General features: G+C 43.0%; 1 protein-coding gene and 1 long non-coding RNA gene across 4 annotated transcripts in view; one reads left to right on the top strand and one right to left on the bottom strand.

The window, feature by feature from the left end:
* Nucleotides 1–23,071, top strand: part of CA10 (carbonic anhydrase 10) — a 476,991-nt gene that overhangs the window by 370,744 nt on the left and 83,176 nt on the right. For all 3 annotated transcript variants that reach the window (XM_070562243.1, XM_070562241.1, XM_070562242.1), the window contains one exon: nucleotides 9,081–9,266. In XM_070562243.1, coding sequence (XP_070418344.1) covers nucleotides 9,081–9,266 — 186 coding nt within the window. The remainder of the gene's footprint in view (nucleotides 1–9,080; nucleotides 9,267–23,071) is intronic.
* Nucleotides 16,383–16,984, bottom strand: LOC139074066 (uncharacterized). The gene is made up of 2 exons (XR_011523392.1): nucleotides 16,816–16,984; nucleotides 16,383–16,724 (listed from the first exon to the last, which is right to left on the bottom strand). It is a non-coding gene; the product is annotated as an uncharacterized lncRNA (long non-coding RNA).

Below are 23,071 nucleotides of genomic sequence, written 5' to 3'. Positions count from 1 at the left end.
GTTATGGTATTTGTGTATATTCACCCTTAGTACCGCAGGATTTCTAACTGAGTCACTATGCTTGTGTACCCTCAGCATAAAATACTTTAAAGGAAAAACAAAAGAATAAGAGGAGGAGGAGATATGCTGCACAGAGGAAGGAACAGTCAGTTGGTTGATTTCTAGTCTTGGGTCAGCCACTGACTTGTTGTCCAATCCTGGACAGGTCTTTCAACCTCTTTGTGTCTCAGTTCCCTGGTTTATTGAGTAAAAGGTTGGTCTTGATTATCTCTGAGGTTCTTGTAGCTCTAGAATCCCCAACGCCCTCAATTTGCCAATCCATGTATATGCTACGCTGCAATGAAGCCAATCATTTCACTCTGGTTGTTTGTTGTTTTTTTTTTTTCTGTGATGCCTCCGAAGTGTCCATGTGAGCAAACAGCCCACTGGCTTCTTGGATTCAGCCTTTAAAAATCAGCCCTTTGGCATCTTGAGCTACTCGACAGGAAACCAGACTAAGTGGTGGTGTTAAATCTCTTAGGCTCACTAATTACATTGGAAGACCTATTACACACATCAGCAGAGCGGTCAGAGACATATAATAGGAAACATCAGTTGCAGAGAAAGGACACCTAATTTATGTGACGTGGCTGTTGGAGCATCTTCACTAACCCCTCTTGGCACTGAGCCAACATTAAGGGCTTGGCCACCCAGTTGCTAAGATAGGCAGGTATGACCATCTCTGAACTCCCAGCAAGTGGGGACTGGCATTTCCCCTGCTGCCCAGGATCTAGAAACCACCAAGGGTATTCAAGCCAGGCCCAGTCCAACTCAATCTAGCATATCCATGGGGATACCATGTTTTATCCCTGGTCCCAGAAGCTACTTTTAAGCCACGCCACGTGATATCCCCAACACTCTTCCTGCCAACTTCTGACTTCTCCTCTTTGAAGAGCTGTAGAGTTTGGAATCAGACAGGCCTGGGCTGGAATTCTGGCTCTGCTGATTCTAACTGTGGAGCTTTAGGTAGAGTCATTTAGCCCTTTGAGTCTCCACCTCCCGCTCTGTATAATGTGGATAATAATGCCTTCCTCACATGGGTGGTGCAAGGATTAAATGAAGACACTAAGTGCAAGGCCTAGAATATACCGTAATCACTGCTGCTGCTGTGGATGTCACGGTCCCCCATCAGCCCGGGGTGTTCACTCAAATTACAGTAAAAGACAATCGCTAAATAAGACCGTATCCTATAGCGAGAATGCCAGCAGTGCTATTTATGAGTGAACAGGGCCTCTGCCAATTCCATATAGAAAAATAAACAAAGGACCATTATTAAATTTCTGCAGTTGACAGGGTCACTGTGAAGTGGAGTGCAGCCTCTCTCCGGTGGCTTTGAAATTGTTCTCTGAGACGGTGGGAAGACTGTGAGCTTTGGGTCATAAAGATTTCTTTTGAGTTCTAGTCCCCTCGCTTGCTTGCCTGATACCCTTGAGTAGAGTCCTTAGCATCTCTGTACCTAGTTTCCTGATCTTAACAGTGGCATAGCATCTGACACATGCTAAGTCCTCAAAATCTGAGGGTGCGCTCCGCCCTCCCTTTCCTACCCAACCCTGTAGCTCGCATGCAGGTCAGATGGCCATCTCCTCCTTTTACACAATTAGAATTCTATTTCCTCTCCACTACTCCGTCTGTGGTGTTACATTTCCATTTAAGCTGTGGGGAATTATTTCTGAGTATATTAGTGGAGATTTGGGTCAGACTGCCTCGAGAGAGAATATAATGGAAACCTCACGTAAGCTTTGCATCATACCAAGCAAGTAACTACTTACTGAATCAGAATTTCTGAAGGGAAGGTTTACTCAAGCTTAGCTGTCTGCCATAAACCTCAACCCTACAAGTACTATCCGCATTAAACCAAAAGACCATCAGTACGTTTATTTTGTGAATTGGGTCTTTTAAAAAAGATACACCTCCTCTTTTTTTTTTTCCCAATCTGCTAATAGGAAGTTAGACAACATGAGGGACTTCCATCAAATCGTCTCTGAGGTCCCACACAGACTCAAGAATAAATCTACCTTGTTGTGCACGTAGCTTTTGACAGAAGAAGTTAAATTGTTTCTTTAAAATTGTTATATAATCCAGACGTACATTACTGCAAACTGGCTGTCCTACCATATGACTGAGGTTTAGAGAACAGATTTAGTACAGCTGACTTTTTAAATTATGTGATGTAGAAAATATATAATATACAGATATTAAATATATTAACCTGGTACGTGTGCTGTCAGCACAACTGGTGAAGAGCTGTTTGAGCAAGATGTCGTGAAGAAAGCAAATGGGATTTGAAGATAAGGAGGATGGTTAATTTTGTGTGTTAACTTGGCCGGCCCGCAGTGCCTGCGTCTTTGGTCAAACATTATTCTGGATGTTTCTGCGAGAGTGTTTTTGGATGAGATAAACATTTAAATTCGTGGGCTTTGAAGAAAGCAGATTGGCCTCCATAAGATGGACAGGCCTCATCCGATCAGCTGAAAGCCTGAATAGAACAAAGGGACTGGCCTGCCCAGAGCAACAAGGAGCTCTGCGGCCGTCGGCCTTAGGCCTTGAACTAGGACCTCGGCTCTTTCCTGGATCTCCAGCCTGCCGGCCCACCTTACAGATTCTGGCCTTGCCAGCCTCCATAATCACATGAGCCAGTTCCTTAAAATAAATCTCCTTCTATGTGTATACACACATCTTATTAATTCTGTTTCTCTGGAGAACCCTAATATCATAAGTAACCCTGGACGCTGAACTCTAAACCACTGTGGGATTCCTACACTATCAACCCGTATTTGAAGGAAACCTTATAATATTGAATTTTTAAGTAATCGGCTAGGCAATCTAAGAAGTGATTAAAAGTGGTTGAAAGTGCAGACTTCAGAGCCAGAGATACGTGGGGTCAAGCCCTGGCTCCCCACTGATGGGCTGTTTGCCTCAAGGCCGGAAACCACCACGAGGCCGAGGACAGACATGCCCTGTGGGAGGCCTCCAGCCTGTGCTCCATGCAGGGTAGCCCGATGTCTCCCCATCCAAGTGGAAACAAGTGGCTTGGGTCTAAGTACCACGCTGTGTTTGGTGGTGAGTTTGGTGAGGGAGAAATTGTGAGGATTAGTTAAATTCAGGTTCAGAATTTACCAACTAAAGGTTCAAACCAAGATGGCAACTATTATGAACGGGATCATTCTTGATTTTCAAAGCATAAAAACTCTCCTTACCTCAAAAACACACTGAGCCAGCCCTGATGGCCTGGCTATTAAAGTTCAGCATGCTCCACTCTGGTGGCCCAGGTTCAGTTCCAGGCCGTGGCACCACACCACTCGTCTGTCAGTAGCCATGCTGTGGTGGCAGATCGCATAGAAGAACCAGAAGAACTTACAACTATACACAACTATGTACTGGGGCTTTTGAGTGGTGGAGGAGGAAGAAAAAAGAAGATTGGCAACAGATGTTAGCTTAGGGTGAATCTTCCCCTGCAAAAAAAAAAAAAAAAAAACACCTACCATTTTAAAAAAGTTACACTGACTGAATTTATTTTCCTCCAATACAGCAGTGTCACCAGAATGAAAGAGGAGACGAGTCCATTTATTAGAGTTCCTGGCTAGTCATGAGCTGCTGCAAAGCAGTGTGTTTGCTATATAAGGACACCCGGTTTTACAAAATGAATAAATGGGAGTAAATTTTTTGCTTTGCAAAAGAACACATTGCTTCTGGATGGTTTCAAGTTATCAAGATGGTATTGATTGACATACAATCTTGACAGGCATATCTGTGGAGCATCTGATACCTGTGTCTCTCAACACATATGGCTCCACCCAGTCTCAAACCAGTGTAAACGTCTGCAGGTGAGGATACGCCGGGACTTCCCTGACCTTCGGGTTTCTCCAGGCCCCCTCCTGGGATGAACTTGAGCAGCCCAGCATCCATTCCAGCCCTCTGCTTTCCTGACGAAGAATCCGCTGCCTTGGCCCCTGCGTAAGCCCCTTGTCTACACACTGGAGAAGAAGCGAAAATCCCTGACTTAGTTTCCATCTGAAATGAGCTGAGATGCTCGCATTGGCTCACATCGAGATCATTAGTCCTGGAATCAGAAGACCTGGGTTTGCCGCCGCTGCCAGGTTTGTGATCCTGGAAAAGTCACTGAGCATTTACCGACCGTACTTACTTCCCTCATTTGTAAGATGGGCATCACGTACATCTCTCACCTCATTTTGCAGTGGATTAAAATAAAACAAAAGCAGAACTGTGAGGCAGCTAGAGGCAGTCGACTCTCCCCTGCAGGTCCAACTTCTCTGCTCAGCCCTGTCTCCTGGTCTGCATAATACAACTTCTTCTGCCATGCTGTGCACCAAAGTAGTTCATTGGAAACACAGTAATTAGAGTTACAGATAAAATGACACTGCTGCAATGTTAATTACTACAGTGCAGATGTACGGTTAGATATCATACATAATGTTGTCAAGCCTTTATTTTTAAATTAAAGTGCAACAAACCATACCCGGGCTACACAGCTTTTTTTGATTAGTACAAATTAATGTTATTTTGGTGTCTAGGGAAAGGGTGGGGATAAGGGGTATTGCTTTTAATTGTAAGAACACATAGGCAAATGGCAGACTTTCAGATGGATTCCCCATAGCTTCCTTCCCCGGCTCTGGTCTCTACACAGTGGAGAGTGTGAACTCCATGAGCGCGGGGACGTGCCTGGTTTTGCTCACCATATAATCCCCAGCTCCCTGCACACATTCACGTGCACTGAACATCTTCTGAGTGACTGACAAAGGGAATGAATGAAGATAGAGCCATGTAAGCAGAAGGGGTCTGCTGGTAGAGTGGAGGAATGAGAAGGCACAATCAATGGTCTACTCCTGATTTTTCTGGTTTTGTGTTTGCTTCATGGCCTTCAAAATGATCTTGGATGCTTCCCACCCCTGGAGCTTTAAAATCCAAAGTGGGAAGCAAGTGGATCATCACAGCGCCGAAGTCAGTTAAAGTTCTTCATTGTGATGTTTACCAAGCAACACTGTATTCCACCAGGCTCTGAGAAGTGGGGAAGATCAGCAAGGGTCCTTCTGCATCAGCTGGCCCCCAGGCAGTAAGTCAAAAGGAAGAGAAGGAAGAGAATGAAAATTATATGTATTATTTATTTAATTCTCAAAACAGCCTCTTGGGAGGCAATGTTTCCCAATTTTTTTATTGTGGTAAAATACACATAGAAAATTTACCATCTTAACTGTTTTAACATGTACATTTCAGTGGCATTAAGTACATTCGTGTTGTTGTGCCACCGTCACCGCCATCTCCAGAACTCTTTTCGTCTTGTAAAACCGCGTCTCTGTGCCCATTAAACAATAGCCCCAGTCCTCTCTCCCCCAGCGCCTGGCAGCCTCCGTTCTACTTTGTGTCTCTGATTTTGACTACTCTGGGAGCTTCATATAAGTGGTGTCCGTTTACAGTTAAAGTAGTTACTGGTAAGGAGAGATTTACTTCAGTCACTTCGATATTTGTTTTCTATATGCCTTACAGGTTTTTTCTCCTTCATTTTCATGGGGGAAATTTTCTTATCTCTACTTTATGGGAAGCTTTTGATTCAAGGCTCCTTGGTTCTTCCACCTGCTATGTGCCAGTGTGTTTTCAAAGTACTGGGAAAATGCAGACAAGCGTATGACATGGTCCCTGCCATGCTTCAGTGGGCAATGGTTTTCTTAGGAACATTAGACAGACACAGAGGAAAGGGTTTCTAGAAGGGCAGGGAAGCTCAAGATACTTGCCCCGTGGGACAGAGCGTATATCCTGTAAGAATTCAGAGCAGCTCCTCTTCTGCTTCCTTGACCCCAGAGGTGCCCATGGTTGTGACTGGTTTCATCTCATGATTCTATTCTTAATGTCATTTGAAGAGAATTAGAGGTCCAGCCTGCCCTGCGAGATCTACTCTCCACAGCAGATGGATTTGGCAATAGATAGTAAGCGCTGTAATAACGTGTCCACCATTGGACCCAGAATTTGCCTAATGAAATATCCCTGGATTGGCAAAAATACGTGTCTATAAGGATGCTCATTGCGGTATTTTTTTACAATAGTGAAAAAGTGGAGGGGATGTAAAGATTCAACAATAAGATATCCATTTTTACAGTGGAACGTTATGCAACCATTTCCAAGTGATACTGCAAAACAGTTAATGACCTGGAAATATTAATATTAGTGAAATAATATTTATAATATGCTTATTATATAAATATTTATATACATAATATATATGTTATTAAATAAATTATATTACTATATATTAATATATAATATGATTATATTGTATATTTATATAATATAAATAATATTTAACATTATTAGTAATATATAACAAATGTATTAATATATAATATTAATATATATTTAATATATTATTTTATATATATAAAGTCATATATATACACATGTATGTGAAAAATCATTTATTATCTATTTATACACATACATATACATAAAATGATCTCATTAAAATATGGGTATATGTAGTTAAAAGTGTGAAGAGTATACATACAAAATATTTGTGGTTATTACTGGTTAATTGTGGAATTGAGGCTGATTTTTATTTCCTTCAGCTATTTCTATATCTTCCTAACCATATGTAATGCCTGTATATTATCTTAATAATTAGAAAAATAAATTTTACTTAAAAATAGAAGCAATCTCAACACAAACCTGTCTCAAACCATTTTACTGCAAAGAAAGTCATGAATTGGGACATGAAAAGAAGACAAGTTCTCATTATCTCCTAGTGACTAAATAGACATTTATTTGAGGCTAAAGAACAGGAGTAGACCCCTTGACAGGGATCATTTGGTTGTAAGGAATAGATAACTTAAGAAAAAAAAATACATTTATTGCTAAGATATTAAGTATCTGAGAAAGCACAGCTCAGGCCTCATGAAGGAACTGGAACAAGAAGGCGCGAAGGGTTTCTGAGGGTCAAGTACTTATTCTCTCCAATTCTTCTTCTAGCTCTGCATGGTTTCCTCTGTCGCTGTTGGCACATCTGCTTCTCTCTTCTCTCTCTCTGGTCTGACTTTCCAGCTGCTCAACACGTTGACTGTCTGGGCCCATGTGACTTTCCAGTTCAGGTGCTCAGCAAAGAGTGTCCAGAGTTTTTGTTGATGATTCCAGATTCACAGGAGAAAGGGATGATTGACTTAGTGTATATCAGTTAGCTTTTGCTACATAACAAACTACCCCAAAACTTAGGGACTTAAAACACCAATTATTTAGCTCCCAAGTCTATTAGTCTGTGGGCAGTTCTGGTCTGAGCCAGGCTAAGCTGATCTTGGCTGGACCAGTCAACTGGTGGATGGGCCGTGGAATGGCCAGTCTAGGATGGGTTCTCCCAGAATAACTCTCCTCACTATGGTGTCATCCTCCAGCAGGCTAGCCAGGCTTGTTTGCATGGTGGTCTCAAGGCTCTAAGAAGGGGTGAGGAAGTGTGCAAAGTCTCTTTAGAGACTTACTCTCAGAACTCATATGTTGCATCCACTACATGCTATTGGCCAAAGCAAGTAACATACCAGCTTAGATTCAAGGGGCGGAGAAAGAGACCTCTATCTTAATGGGCACAGCTACAAAGGCATATTGTAAGGAGTGCAGTTACAGGGAGGGAAAGAATTCTGGCCATTTTTGCAATCTGCACACAATCTGCCAGAGACCCAGGCTGACACAGGCTCCAACTTGTAGCTGCACCGTATTTACATACTTCCACATTGCACCATTGGTTGATATAGCAGGGGAAGAGAGAGACTGGAGAATTGTGCAAAAGCTTTTCACTGTTTCAGCCTGGAAGTGACACTTGACATGTCCCCACACAGCCCATGGCCGACACCAGTCACATGGGCTCTAACTTATGGCAAGACAGTGGAATAATGAGTCAACAGAGTATTTGGTGAACATTACTGTCTCTGCCACACAGAGCAATCTACAGAACTAAACTAACTGATCATTCATGAGACTAGTGTCAGAAAGGTGGAGGGGCAGGTAAGGCTAGTGCTATAGAGCTGTACGTGAAAACCGCATCTAATAAAGATATCGGAAGTTACATGAAGCCCGTAAGGAAGTTACATGAAGCCCATAGAGCAGAAGGCTGGGCCAAGAGGAGTCAGAGTAAGCAGGAGGAAAATCCAAGAAGATCCACATGTAATAGCCCAGAGGCATTCCATCCAGACCCATTCAAAGCTTTTGATCTGCTCCTAGAGCTGGGTCAACCCAGGAGACTAAGGCAATAGAGTCTCAGCCCGGAATCAGTGTTCTAGAGTCAAGTGTTGAGAAGTGCTAAGGCCAGAGGCAGGAAGATGAAGCTGAACATCAAGTTCAAAGAGGAAGGAAGCAGTAAGGTTAGCAGCTTGCAGGGGCTGAAGCAAGATGGGATCAGGAGTGAGGAGGGAGTCTGGGAATCTGTGAAACAGGAAGCGTGTATGAATCTCTAGCTTAGCACTGGGACCACGGGCAGTGAGGAAGGGTCACCGCTCTCTACTCTCTGCAGTGTCTGGTTGCAGGGGCGAGAGAGGGACCTAACCAAGGCACACCGGACCGGACGCTTAAGACTTGAGCCTTTGGTCTCCCACTAGAGTTTACTCCTGTTGACCCATTTTGGCTTCCTTGTCCCTCATTTGGCCTTCATAGCATCTCACCCCTACTAACTGCTTTCTCCATTTTCTCACTCCTCAGATTTTTAACTTTTGCAATATCTCTACATTCCAAATATTTATGGCGAGAGGGACAAGTTAATTTTTTATAAGGTGCAATATCCAAAATATTAGCCACAATTGATAAAGTCTCCTTTGAATTCCTACCTCAATTTCCTAAATGATAATATGGTTTTTGCCTCACAGAAGGTACCATGGAAGCCAAGTAGGGGCAGGAGGGCTGTCTGGGGAGACTGCCACTCCCTGCTCCACAGGTAGATTTAGCCTAATGTCTTCCCAGCAGGAGGAAGCAAAAGGCATTGGTCTAAGCACCATGCTGGGTTTGGTGAGAAGTGGAAGGAGGAGAGCCTTGCTTCACCTGCTGCCATTGCCTTGCAGGTCAGTGGGACCATGTACAACACTGGAAGACACGTGTCCCTGCGCCTGGACAAGGAGCACTTGGTCAACATATCAGGAGGGCCGATGACATACAGCCACCGGCTGGAGGAGATCCGGCTACACTTTGGGAGTGAGGACAGCCAGGGGTCGGAGCACCTCCTCAACGGACAAGCCTTCTCTGGGGAGGTACGTGGGGCTGTTGAAGTACTAAGGTTAAGTGCCAATTAATAAGATTTGGTGCTTCGTTATACCCAAGGTAGGAGAAGAGAAAGATTTCTCTTGAATCTATGAAACAAGTAGGTTTGTGCCTCCTTTCTCCATCTATCTTTTTCAAGTTGACATGAAAGTCTATAACAAGCTTCCAGCATTTTCCAGAAAAGGCCACAGTGAAACTGGATATATATTTCCTTCTGCAACATTGGTACAGCTCTCTTGTGACTCATGCCCTAAGATATCTCCAGAGCATTATTCAAAACCCAAATGCACCTTTCATGTACATCTTCTCTTACCCCTCTGTGGGCACTCAGCCTCCCATATGTCACATTTGATAGCACAGAGTCTATAATTTCCCTTCTGATAGAATATGTCTTATTTGCACAAACAATAATTTACTGTAAAATAGTTGTGTCAGGCAACTGAAAAGTCTGCCTGAGTTTCTGCAGAATGGAGACGTCATCATGTGCCACCATTAACAGTGAGTGTCACTATGTGCCACCATCAACCCAGACAGAACTCAGGCCACAGCAGTGAGCCAAACCAGTTTCAATTATAGGATGAGAGGTATAGTCTAAACAGATGTCATCTGTGCTATGACACTTGACAAGCAGCGTGTAGTTAATTTGACCTGTTTGACCTCAGTTACACTTGAAGACAGTTACCAACTAGGGATCATTGGTCCTTCTATGCTAAATATCCTGTCACTAGGTTTCTACTTAAGAGTCCTCAATAACTGATGTCAAGAATGTTTTGAAATAGCAGAAGTATGTATCCATTATCGACTTGGTCTTTTTAAGTGTTTTTAAATCAGCATCATGTTTAAACCTGGCATTGTTTTTAATATAGTAAGGCCATGCACTGAGAAAGAGATCCACAACCTTAATGAGTCCAGTGGCCAGATTTTAATGATTGTTCAAAATGCATCCACTGAGAACCTGCCTGAGCACTCTACTACTTACCAGGGACACAGGGATTAAAAAAAGAAAAAAAAAAAAAAAGACAGAGCTCCTGCCAGAGTTGCTCAAAGAGTGCTATATTCAAATCGTTAAAGTATAGTGTCATGCTGCAGTGGAGATGTACAAAGGCCCTGGCGAACTCAAAGAAGTGACAAATTTTATTTGAAGGGGTCAGGGAAAGCTTCACAGAGGAGGTGCCTTTTGAACTGGGCAGAACGATTTTAAGAACATCAGCTTGAGAGTCAAAAAGCCTGAGTTTGTACCCCCTGCTTTGATACATGCTAATTGTGTGATCTTAGAATGATTACTTGAGCCTTCTAAGGCTTCTAAGTTTAGACACTTCTCAAGGTTATTTTGGAAATTAAGTGGGATTCCAGATGCAGGGAGCGCTGGAGGTACTCAGTAGGTGATAGACAACAAAGATAAAGCAGGAAATGAGGGGCACCCAAGGCTCCAGGCGTGTAGGGCACTGTGTGTTGGGGAAGCTACCCATAGATTTCATCTGTGATCTGTTAGTAATGGCTTCATAGAGGACTTGGTTGAGCAGGCATATGAGTTTCCTTTCTGGATCTGTAGGAAAAAATTGCTAGAATTGATTAGGAATGTCTGCCAAAGGCACTGTAATGGGAAACTCCCAGGCGATGCAGACCCTGAGCTAGAGTATAGCAGAGCTTATGATGAGAGCAGGGCCAAAGCTCATGAATTGAGAGTGACTGCGGATGGCCAGGCCAAACTAGAGAATATTCAGAATTAGATAAACTCTTCTTTTTTAAATATATGTTATTTTAAGATTTGTAGTTATTTCATTTGTGGACTTCTTTTCTCATTTATTTGTTTGCTGTTATTTCTTTGTTTTTCTCCCCTGCTGAACTGTTATAGTCCAGAGCCTCTCACAATATGACCTCAGAGTAAAAATGCACTTAGGAATCAATTTATGAAATGAATGAGTCAAAAAATGTAAATGATTACTTGGCTAAAATCTTTCCATTGTAGAATTCCATACAGTTGCTTGTTTCTTCAATAGGTAATAAGGGTGCTTTGTAACCTGTATATGAACTACAATTTTGCAGTAATTGAGTGCTTCCGAGATCCTTAAGGGGAATCTATAGCAATTTGATCTCTCAATGTGTTAGTTTTTCTAGACCTAACCCAGATCACAGGTATCAGGCACTCCCAGGAATCTGCATTGCTAAAGCTCAGGAGAGTCTTATGGTTAGGTTTGTGAAGCACTCACTCAGTAGTACATCCTTACGTGTTCTCAATGAAGAAAGCATTTAAACAGAGTTTCAAATCAGAATTAACTGGGGAATATTATCAAAATATTTATATATGAGTCCTTCCCCAAAGCAACTGACTCAGAGTCTCCAGGAATGGGGTCCAGTTATGCACGTCTATAAAAATCCCCCCAAGAGATTTTGGTTAGTGACCACTATGCCAATTTCAACTCAGGCTGTGAATTATCCCAGGTTTCTCAGCATGAGGACTTAATCCATAAAACCATACTGAGCAAAAATAAAAAAGAGAAACCCAGAGGCAACTGCCCCCAGAAATGACAGAGCTGGGCTGCTGTCTAGACAGATGGGGTTTGGAGAACAGCTTCCCAAGCAGAACTGCCACACACACATCCGTTGCCCAAGGCAACCTTGAGCATTAGGCTCAGCATAAGCATGGTCATACCTTGTCCCGGGTAGACCACATCAGCTGTATCACTTTTCTTTCTGAGCACCTCAGTGTGAAGGGTCTCAGTATGAGTGATCCGTAAACAGGTGTGGGTTTAGATGCAAGAAACCAGAAGATTGGAAGCACCAAAACAATGTCATGTGGAAAGCAGTTGGATAGGCATTTGGCCTTTGATATGTTTAAAGGGCTTTAGTGAGCAAGAAAATTTTAGCATCTTCTCTGTGGTATCAGAGAAAAGACCTAGGTCAATGGGGGGAAGTTCTAGAAAGAGAGAGTTCAGCTAAATATACATTCTAACAATGAGAGCCATTCATCAATGGAATGAGTTTGCCTCTGAAAATAGGGAATTCCCGTCACTGGAATTATTTAGCATGGAATGGAATTTGAGAACTTCATAAAAGACACTCACATCCTAATGAGCGGATGGGCTGTTAGTTTTAATGCACCTTCTAATGCTGAAACTCTACACAATCGATGACTTCCTTAAAGAACATGTCCTCGGATTGGATTCCACTGAGGGTTAGCCCCAGTTCAAGTAAATATATCCCGTCCTGTAAGTTAATGTTTTATTTTTATTTTGTGCTGACTTCAAAGCCACCTTTGGTCTCTATTTTTGGCTACCCTCTGTGAGGACTCAAGTAGGCCCTCTAGCAACAAAGCATGTGTTTACTTTGTTGACAATGAATAATCACATTGCCATCTGCCCCATCTATCATTGCTGATAGTGATAAGTCAATTAATGCCAGGCATTTTCCTTGGCACAGCGCAACAGTCATTTTCTGAAGAGCTGTAGATTAATTGCAGCCTTGTCTAGTGAGGTTATTATAATTGATGGTAATCACTTGCTTTGTTTTATAAAGCTGCGTGGATGTACGACACAGTCAGCAACTGCGTTTTTATAAAAATTATTCATGTCCTACACGAAAAACTCCTGGATGCCTTGTTGGGGGTTGGTGATAAATGAGCATATTCAGAGATTCAAATGTCTCGATTTTTTTAAGAAGGGAAAATTAACTGTTTTTAATAAGAAAGTAGCTTGCTAATCATGTCTAAAGTGGTTAGATTAACGTCCGGTATAAAGTAGGGTATTTATGAAAAGAAACGAATACATTAACCAGGCGAAAGATAATATTTGAAAAGAATCATGCCTGTGGATTAAGGTGCAGGAATGAGGCTAGACAAAGAAGGATCTTTCTTATTTGGAGGAAATTGGAAATATTCATTTTGAAAACCTTCCTTAAGTTCTTCTTTTCAAAGAGATGAGGCGGTACCCTGAGAATTGCACCAGCCACGTCACGGGGTACCTGTGGCCACATCCTCCTTTGTATTTTACTCACTCTTCACATGACTATTGTGCTTGTGCTGTGAGCTGGGCTCCACAGCCCAGCTCTTGCCCAGAGAAGCTTACAGTCTGTTGAGAGAGATGTTTGTATTTTTAATACAAAGTAATGCGGATTATATTGAGGATTGTTCCAGAAGAGGATTATGAAATGGCTCTCTCTGGATTGCATGAAGGAGAGGATGGAGGAACAGCTGTGTGGCCTGACACAGTTGCTGCCCCTGAAGGTGGGGTAGAAACACATCCTCCTTGCAACTCTCAGCCTCTCGAATCCCCGATTCTGCTCAAATACATCTGAGGGAGGAAGAAGTCCATAGCTGTCACTATGGTAATGTAGATAAGATTTGTTTACTTAAAAGAGGGAAATAAAAGTCCTATGTAAAATATATATATTTCTTAGTGGCTCTGAATCAGAAACGAGAAAACAATTATCTCAGAGCCAACAACTGAGACTAAACAACAGAAAATGCAGACCTTGTCCTCTTAAAGGAATCAGTTATTTGCATCCTTGAGAGACTGGTTTCACTAAAGCAACACAGATTCATTGGCATAAGCAACTAACACCAAATTGTCCTGCAGTGTGCCAGGGTATAAAAAGTGCTGAGGAGCACAGGACTGAGGACCAGAGCCCCAGCAGGCATTGAATGGCTCTGAGGGGAAGCGCTCCTGCAATCTAATTAGCGCTTTGCTGGGAGGCTGGGACCTCCTGGTAGAGATGCTCCGTTGGCACAACTGGAGATGTGAGGGGTATGAGAATTTAGATGTTTAAGAATAAAGGATGCATGGGTAATACATAAGGAAGCGCTACTCGAGTGCCATGGTGAAGCTGTCCCCTCTGCCCCTTCCCCTCCTCTGTATCCAGCACAGCCCCTCCTCCCATATGGCTTTCCAACCCCCCTTCCCTCCTCCCAGCCAGTAACATGCTGCCTCCTCTTGACTTCCAGAGAATCCTGTATGTTCGTCTATGACAAGAGTCTGCAAACGGTAGCCTTTGGGCCAAATTCAGCCTAGGAGCTAAGAATGATTTACATTTTTAAAGGATTGTGTTTTTTTAAAAAGAAGAAGAATATGCAACAGAGACCATATTTGGCCTCCAGAGGCCAAAATATTTACTACCTCGCCTTTTACAGAAAAATGTTGCTGACCCCAAACTATTGAATTGCCCATCACTGTAGATTTTGTAATGGTTTCCTCTCCCTTCTGTTGGAACCGTAGTTCTTTGTTGATAGGGGTTTTATCTTGATCATCGCTGTATTCTCAGCATCTCGTACCTTGTCTGACACATGAGGGCAGAGTCAGTAAATGTTTGCCGAAGGAAGGAGTAAACGATCTTGGGAAAGCCCTTAAGGACAGACATTTTTTACTATTCATCTTCGTACACCATACACCTAACACAGTGCCCGACATACAGTAGGTGCTTAATTGATGTTTGTGGAATGCGTCATTCAACCACTGAATCAATAATGCAATAAACTATTGAAGTCCTAGCAATTCAAGCCTTATAGGCTTTTTTTGCTGGAATTTTGCATGTGTTGCCTTCATTGACTGTACAGGAAATACACGGCCTCATTTAAATTGAAGATCAAGTGTTTCAATAAAGGCTGTCCAAAGCATCAAATTTCATTAGAAACTGGAAAAAGGGAAGAGTGGTTTAGTTTGCAGTAACCACTGAGACATATTCTAGGCTTTCTCTAAGAAAGAAGTGTGCTTTGAGAAATTCAGAATGTAATCATGAGGCACTAACCTAGTCCTATTCTAAATGTGTCAAAGAACACAAAAGGATTGAACAGTTGTCACCTTGGAGGAATCTTAGATCCACTGGAGGGACAAGGCACAGACTTGAGTCAATTACTGTGCAGTGCTGTCCAGAACTTAGTCACGCCCGTAGATGGCTACAGAATGTCACAGCTAACACTTGACTACTGTTTATGTGCTTTGTGAATTACTTTCATTCATTCATTCATTCAGTTAACAAATATTGACTGAGTGCCTACCACGTGCTATAGTGAATAAAATAGATGAAACATCCCTGCCTGTAAGTTGCTTATAGTCCAGTGGGGGTAGACAGATAATAAATAATAAACATAAGAAATGAGTAAGCGTACATGGTAAGTTAGCATATGACAAATGCTATGGAAAAAGAAATAGAACAGAGTAAGGGGGACCAGAGGATGAGGAGTGGAGATAGAGAGTTACAAGTGTAAATAGGGTGGCCAGTGTAGGTGTTACTGAGATGATGACATTTGTGAAGTTGCCATGGGATGTCTAGGGGAAGGACATTCCAGGCAGAGACAGCAGCCGGTACCATGGCTTTGAAGTGGGGGAGAGCTGTGAGCATCCTAGGAAGAGCCGGAGCAGCATGAGCGCATGTGCAGGGTAGGGGAGACAGAGAGCTAGGGGTGGGGCCGGGGGCTGCTGCAGATCTTGTCCTCTTCGCATGGACTTCGTATGGACTTTGGCTTCTACTCTGAATGAATTCCAAAGCACGATGATATAAATTCTCCCATTTAATCACTAAACACTAGCTCAATGAAGTTGTCCTTAAATTATCTCCTTCTCACGTGGGGACTTAAGGCCCAAGACCATCCGGATGATAAATGATTGAGTTTGGACGTAGCTCAGGCCTTCTGATTCATAACACGGCTTAATATAGGCCAAGTTTTATCCATAAACCCCATACTAATGAGTGTTCACCTACTCCGGGCCCTAGCCCAGGGGGAAATTCAAAGACCTATAGACCATGGGGCCTGCCTTTAAGGAACCTACAATCTAGTAGAGGACCCTGTCTTCCCAAATGAACTGTTAACTGCAGTCACAGAATTGGTTGTACTTTTTAATATCTCCCCATACCCATGACCAGCACTTGGTAGATGCTGTTGAACGAAGAGATTCAATGAGTAAATGAAGATAATTTAAAAGACTGTAGCTTTCAGAGTGCCTTAATTATGCCCAATATATCATGCATTAAATTCTATTGCTGTAATGGCAAACCTAATAAAGTTAATGTCAATATGAACAGACGTTCTAGGCGTTTTATGTTAAATTATTCACAAACACTAGGTAAGTGAATTCTTCAGGGTACCTGGGAGGAGTAATGGAACAATTGATAGCTGAAGTACTAGTAAAATTCATTTAAATTCCTCATTTCAGCCCTGGAATTACTCCCAGGAGCAGACCAGGGGACTTGTCTTGGCTGATGCTAGAAGCCATAGTTGTGGATTTCGGGAGCCAGTACCACCCAGAGTGAGCAAACTGGCCTTCAAGAAGCAAAGCAAACCAAGGTCAGAAGCCCAGATGGTGGTAGGACAGATTATGACGATACCAGCAGAGGATGACTCTAAGGATAGGGAATTTTCCCTTTGAACTTCTTTACAATTACTTCTGAGAACGGACAGCCCAGTCAAGTCTGCAGCTTCCTGGATTGCTAGTTTTAGATGGACGCTGTGGGGCCACCTAAGAGAGAAGACATTGCACTTGAAGACAACCTGTTGAGGTCAACTCATTATCCCATTAACTCCACCCCAACCTGCACTGTAACTCTGACCTGGTCCCACCAGGATGGCACTGTGATGACCACCATCCTCCTCCACTTGACTCTGGTATCCCCGAGTCTTCCATCTAAAGCAGGCAAAGGGGTGTTATATCACAAAGACAACAGTAAAGACGGGCAACTGGGGCTTGATCAGGGTTCAGCCTAGAACCTAACTGTCACCATGGAGACCATCACTGGTCATGGCTTTACGAGGGTTGAGTGGAATCTTCCTTTATTTAGGAACCAGCAACACTGCAATTAGAGGATGAGTACTGCTTCTAACACTTGTGTGAACTAGCTCTACTTTTTTCCTTTTGGTGAGGAAGATTGGCCCTGAGCTAACATCTGTGGCCAATCTTCCTCTTTTTGCTTGAGGAAGATGTCCCTGAGCTAACATCCATGCCAGTCTTCCTCTATTTTGTATGTGGGATGCCACCACAGCATGGCTTGACAAGCAGCATGTAGGTCCATACCTGGGATCCAAACCCACAAACCCCGGGCCACGGAAGTGGAACGCACGAACTTAACCACTTCACCACTGGGCTAGCCCCATAGCTCTTCTTTTTTAAATCCATTTCCAAAGCCACAGGAATAAAATCAATTGAAAAACAAGGTGCAAAGTAAGAACGACCCATTCATGACCAGTCTGACCACTGTCAACACTATATTAAAATTTGTAGTTTCCCCCAAAGATCAACCTCCCGCTTCAAGATACAGACCTGCCATTGGAAAGAGCAAGTCTGCTCGAAGCCTCCATCTGAAGTGTCAGTGTCGGAAGCCCCACTGAGGTCATCTCTTCTAACCTGCTTACTTGACAAAGGAAAAATCGGGTGCCAGAGAGCGCGAGAGACCTACCCAAAGTCACCGAGATCCAATGGCAGAATTAGCACCAGAACCCAAGTTTCCTGACTCTTAGTTTGGGATTTTAAATTTTTCAAATACAATTTTAAATTATATCAAATCCTAGATTCAAAAGGCCTGTTTAGGTGCTCTGGTTTAGTTACCTAGTAGAGCAAGGGTAGCCTGATATTCAGATTTCTGGCTTTAGTGAGCAGAACCCCATCATAAGTGCATTTATAAGGTCAGCCTCAAAAAGGCAAAGACACTGGTAGATTAGTTTACAAACATGAGCCCTAAGGAGCATCCATGAGGAAATGGATCTGGAAGTCAACCAAATCACCCCCAACAAAAATACCCCCAGTGTGAGAACCATTATAATGCCTGATTGCAAGAAATGCGGAAATTAAAGATTGGAAGACTGAAATAGAAAGTGAAATGCCTTAAAGATCCCTCATTTGGTCTCAGTATGAAAAGGCATTAAGAACCTAAGGATATAAACAATGCTTTTCTACGGTTTGAATACCCCCTCCCGCCCACTCTCCCCACTAACCATCCAGAACAGCTCCATAATATTAAATATAAGTAATCTAGATAATAATATTGCAAAATTAAATCATTAGATGTCTAGCCGCTCCATTGATGTGCTCCTCTACAATTCAAAATGAAGCCGTTTAAAGCCCCAGAATCATTTGCTCTGACATATCGATAAACTTTTGCTGAAACAAAGCTAATCATCTCAATGGTGCCGACTTAATTGCTCACCAGTTGACGGATAATAAACAGACCTGAGGATTAAAATATGAACTAATTACTGTACTCAATTCCATTTACTTGATTTCATGTCCCATTAATTTTTTGCATCATTTCTGGTGGAAGCCTTAGATTTATGGTCGCCCCGAATGAATTACACCACTTAGTTGCCTGTGGCATGCTCGTGTTCAGAATTGGTTGGAAAGGGCAGAATTCTGGGCAGTAAATATTTAGCCGAAGCAGCCTAGAATATAGTAAGTGAAGGTAATTATCCGTTCCCAAATACCAGCCAGAGTCAGCCTCTATAAATCTGTCCCCATCTCAGCGGTAAAAGGGCAACACAAGGATTGCTCTCATGATTATTCATTGGATCGGCTTGTTAGAGGCCGTCTCCAAGAGCCGTATTGCCTTGGCCTGGAAGAGGGCTGCAGGGAAGCGGAGACAAGCACACCATGGGGAAAGGATGTTGGCCTAGGAGTCAGACACTCAGTCCATCGGGCAGAGGGCAATATCTTGACTTAGAAGATCTGATTTCAAGACCCTATTCTGTCCCTTACTAGCTGTGTGATTGATCTCGGTGAGGGCAGAATTGGGCGAGATTCTTGGCCTTCCTTAACGTTTTAAACTGCGATATGGGGCTAATAATGCCAATCTTATGTACGTTATAGGGTGATTGTGCTGTGCAAAGAAAATACTCCTGTGATGGGGCTTTTTAAAGTGCTGTACAAGTCAGTTATTAGCCAGCCTAAGCCTTAGAACTCATCTTGTCCGAAAGCCTTGCAGATGAGACTTAGAAAGATAACCACAATGTACTAATGCGATTACTACCATCAACTTTCATTTATTGAGCAAGTACTATGACCCAGGCATTGGGCTCAGTACGTTATCCCACCAATCCTCACAATACACCTATGAGCTAGCACTAATTAGCAGCATATTACTTAGGAAAAAACAAACTTGAAGAGGTTAGAGAACCTGCCTTTGATCAGAAGGTTGGTACAAGGAAGAGTCAGGATTTGAACCCAGGTCTCTGACTCCAGCTTTGTGCTGAGTAACCTTAGACAAGTCACCTCACCTGTGTGGCTCTGCCTCTGAGTAGTTGCTTGGTCATGGGTAAGTCTGCTCCCTCTAATCACAAGTGCCTTGTGTGTTACCTGAGATGATCTTTGAGCCCCTCCCAGTTGTGCATAAGCCTTAAGAATAGCCTGTCCCTTTTCCAGCTGTAAAGTGAGTCAGGAGCCTATTTCTCCAAGTGGCACAATTGCGAGGTGAAATATGACACAGCATCATTTCATGTACCTGCTGAGGACCGTAGATCACTCACCTTCCAGTCTCAGATGGACAGCAACTGGGAAGTTACATATAGATGCATGGTTGTTTTCTCTTTCACGTCTTTGAAATATAATAAGCAAAGTGTTATATATCTGCAAATTTGTTTGTATATACACACATCTGTTTCCCTCTGCAAAGCATGAGAAACCATATTCCTCTGTCTCAGAGGTAACTTGGGTGAATACATTTTCTTGCTTTGGATCTATTTGCTCAGCTAGAAATTTCTGGATTGAGCTTTGAAAATGAATCCTGCAGGAGCTATGTGGCAAAATGAGCTTAGCTGGGGAGGTTTTAAATCACACTTCCAGCCAGGAAAAGGGGGAAGGCCCAGGGACCACCAGATACCTGCACTGGGCCTCAGTGCCTCTGCACCAGTTCTTTCAAAGCAAATAGTTGTGTCTGCTTCAGGAAAGACTCATTGGGGTGGACCCAAATGGCCACCCCAGAACAGCTGTCGTTTCTGTAGGGTCCTCTGTGGGGGTTGTGCATTTCCTGTCTGTTGCACCAGCCTCTCTAGGGCTGATGTGTCTCCCGCCCCAGGTGAGGATCTGTGACCTACTTGCATGAGCAGCATTAATTAGAGAGGTTAAGATGGCTGGAATTATTCATTCCTATATTTGAATCTGGTTCTATCACATGTTAGCTGTGACCTTGGGCAAGCTGCTCAACCTCCTTGTGTCTCAGTTTCCTCATGAATAAGATGAGACTAACAGTGATGCCCATGCAATAGGGTTGTTTCCCCCCAGCTTTTTTGGGTATAGTTTACAGTCAATAAAATTCAGCAATTTTAACTGTACAATTCAGTGTGCAGTTTTCACAAATAGATACTCATGGAACCACCACTACCACCATGATCTAGAATATTCCCATCATCCTAAAAATTGCCCTCATGTCCCTCAGCAGTCAATCCCCCCCAGCCCTGACCCCTGACAACCACTGATCTGCTATCACTATTTTTACTTTTTCTCAAATTTCAATCAATGGGCTCAAGCAGTATAGTCTTTATTTTTTTAACTTTATCTTTTAAATTATCATGCAGTAAGATTAACTTTCTTTCTTTGGGCATCAATTCTCTGAAGGTATAACACATGCATGGATTTGCATAACCATCATTACAACCAGGGTGCAGAAGGGTTCCACCCTATAGGGTGGTTTGGAGGATTAAGAGGATCAATATATGTGAAGTGCTCAGAACAGTGCCTGGCACACAGTGAGTGCTCCAAAAATGGTAGCTGATATCAGCAACGGCGTGCTTCTTCGAGCTCCGTCTTCCAGGGTCAGCATTCTATCCTCCATCCTCATCTAACAGGAATCCAGAGTAGTGTCCATACCAGAGATGAAATTCTTAAAAATTCCATCAGCCATTGTGAGTTGGTTGCAAACATGCTTATTCCAAGAAGATGGGTCCAGAGCCCTTTCCTGATTGCCACTTTCTCATCAGTGCCAATACTTCCTGGAATAGGACTTCCTGGAGGAAGAGTCTCCTTTTTTTTTGCAAAAGGCACCATCTGCTGGCCAAGATGTTTGTCCTCCTCAGACTTACACCTTTTTCTAATGCTCACAGAGGCCCTGCATGGGCCTGTCAAGTCCCTGCTAACACCAGCTTAGAATTGTGGGGGACACTCATCAGCTGAAGCACGTGTGATGTGCACTCCCCATCTGGCCACCTAGGAACCCCCTTCCCTGTCTCCAGATAGCAACTCCTTCTTGCAAAGGACACCACCAAGTAGAGCATTTTCTCATTGCCTGTAAGTCTGAGGCCAAGCCTGGAGCTGTCTAGATAGGATGATTGCATTCCCTGGTCTGCCTGGGACAGTCCAGGTTGACACCAGTTGGTCCTGGTGTCATTGTAATGGTACCTCCTTTAACGCTCAAAATTGCTGCAGTTTGCACAAGGAGTCAAATGGTCACCCTATGTCTAGGCAAGCCACTTAACCCCTCCAGACCTCCTTTCCTACGTCCAAAAAATCAATGGATCAGAGTAGCTCAACCAGGGCCCTTCCAGCACCAAGAGGCCCATGGAAGTCCAATCTCCCTACATAATTTTATCATCACTATAAACATTGATTGAGGGCTCACTGTGCTGTCTGGAGAGTCAGAAACATTGATCTGTAGTAAAATCTTTATGTTGTCTTGGAGAGGTTCCCCCCAAGATTGTGTATACTTTCTAAGTAGCCACCATCATACCTCCTTTAAGGTAAAAGCTTGAGAAATTAAGGAACATTTGGATCATTTGATGTGACACCAAAAATTAAAGCTTAGATTTTCTGCCCACTTGGGGATTTCACCTTTACTTGTTATGATGCTTAAAATATTGAACTTCCTAACCATGTCCCTGCTGTCACCACCGTACGACCAGCACACACCCACACACGTGTTCTGTCACACTTCAGTCATTCAGCTACTTCCCAGGTAAAATGTTCCTGTGGTTAGTAAGATATTTTACTAGAAACTATGCGTTCCCCTTGAACCATTTTGCTTTGTGTATTTTAATTACAATTTAAGTGATTTCTCTACACTAAGTGCCCCTGGGAAGAAACTCCGGGAATTATCATCATCATCCATTTAGGCTTTGTTTCAATTCTTGTCTTTTGAGAGCCAGAACAGCAAGAAGACGCTGTCCCCTTAAACTCCTCTATAAATCCCTCTTGGTGTTGGCATCTAAGTGCCATCAGACAAAAGGGAGAGTGTTTCTGCTCCAGAAAGCCGTTGCAGGCTTTGCTTTTAAAATCTCGGGGGCATCCATACTCTCTTCCATCAAGCTCCAGTGCTGCTTCTGGAGTATTCATTTAGCTTGATTTACGTTATTTTAATTTCTTAGGGGTGTCTTTACTAGCTGGAGGGTGATTTTTTTCCCCTTAATTAAGGAACAAATGGATTCCAAAGCACACAGAACAAAACAAGCCCCTTTCATACCCTGTCTCGCTTGTCACTTTCTCCTGCTGGTCTCTCTTGGCTGAGTGCTTTTCAGCTTTGCACCACACCTGCTTTCTCAAACTGGAAATGAGATAGAATGACAACGAAGCAAGACCGGTCTTTCAATGGAATCAACCAACCCTTGGTTTCAATTCATTTAATTTCCTAGACGATATGGCAATTTGGGGGAGGATCCGGTAGTGTTATGTTTATCTCTTAGATAGAAAAGCTGTATTCAGTCAGTGCTATTCGACAAAAATTCATGGAGCTGAGCCAAGAACCATGCTAGGCAAGGGCTACACTGAGGAACGAATCTGGCCACTGTCCTCGTGGAGCTCAAGTTCCTGAGAGCATCTTAGCTACGGTGCTTTGGGGTGCAAATAACAGAAACTCACTCAAGCTAGGTTAAGCTACAAGGAGAATTTACTGG

The sequence above is a fragment of the Equus przewalskii genome, chromosome 10 (assembly GCF_037783145.1).
Source record: "Equus przewalskii isolate Varuska chromosome 10, EquPr2, whole genome shotgun sequence".
Lineage (NCBI taxonomy): Eukaryota > Metazoa > Chordata > Mammalia > Perissodactyla > Equidae > Equus > Equus przewalskii.
This window is presented reverse-complemented; position numbering and strand designations above follow the sequence as displayed.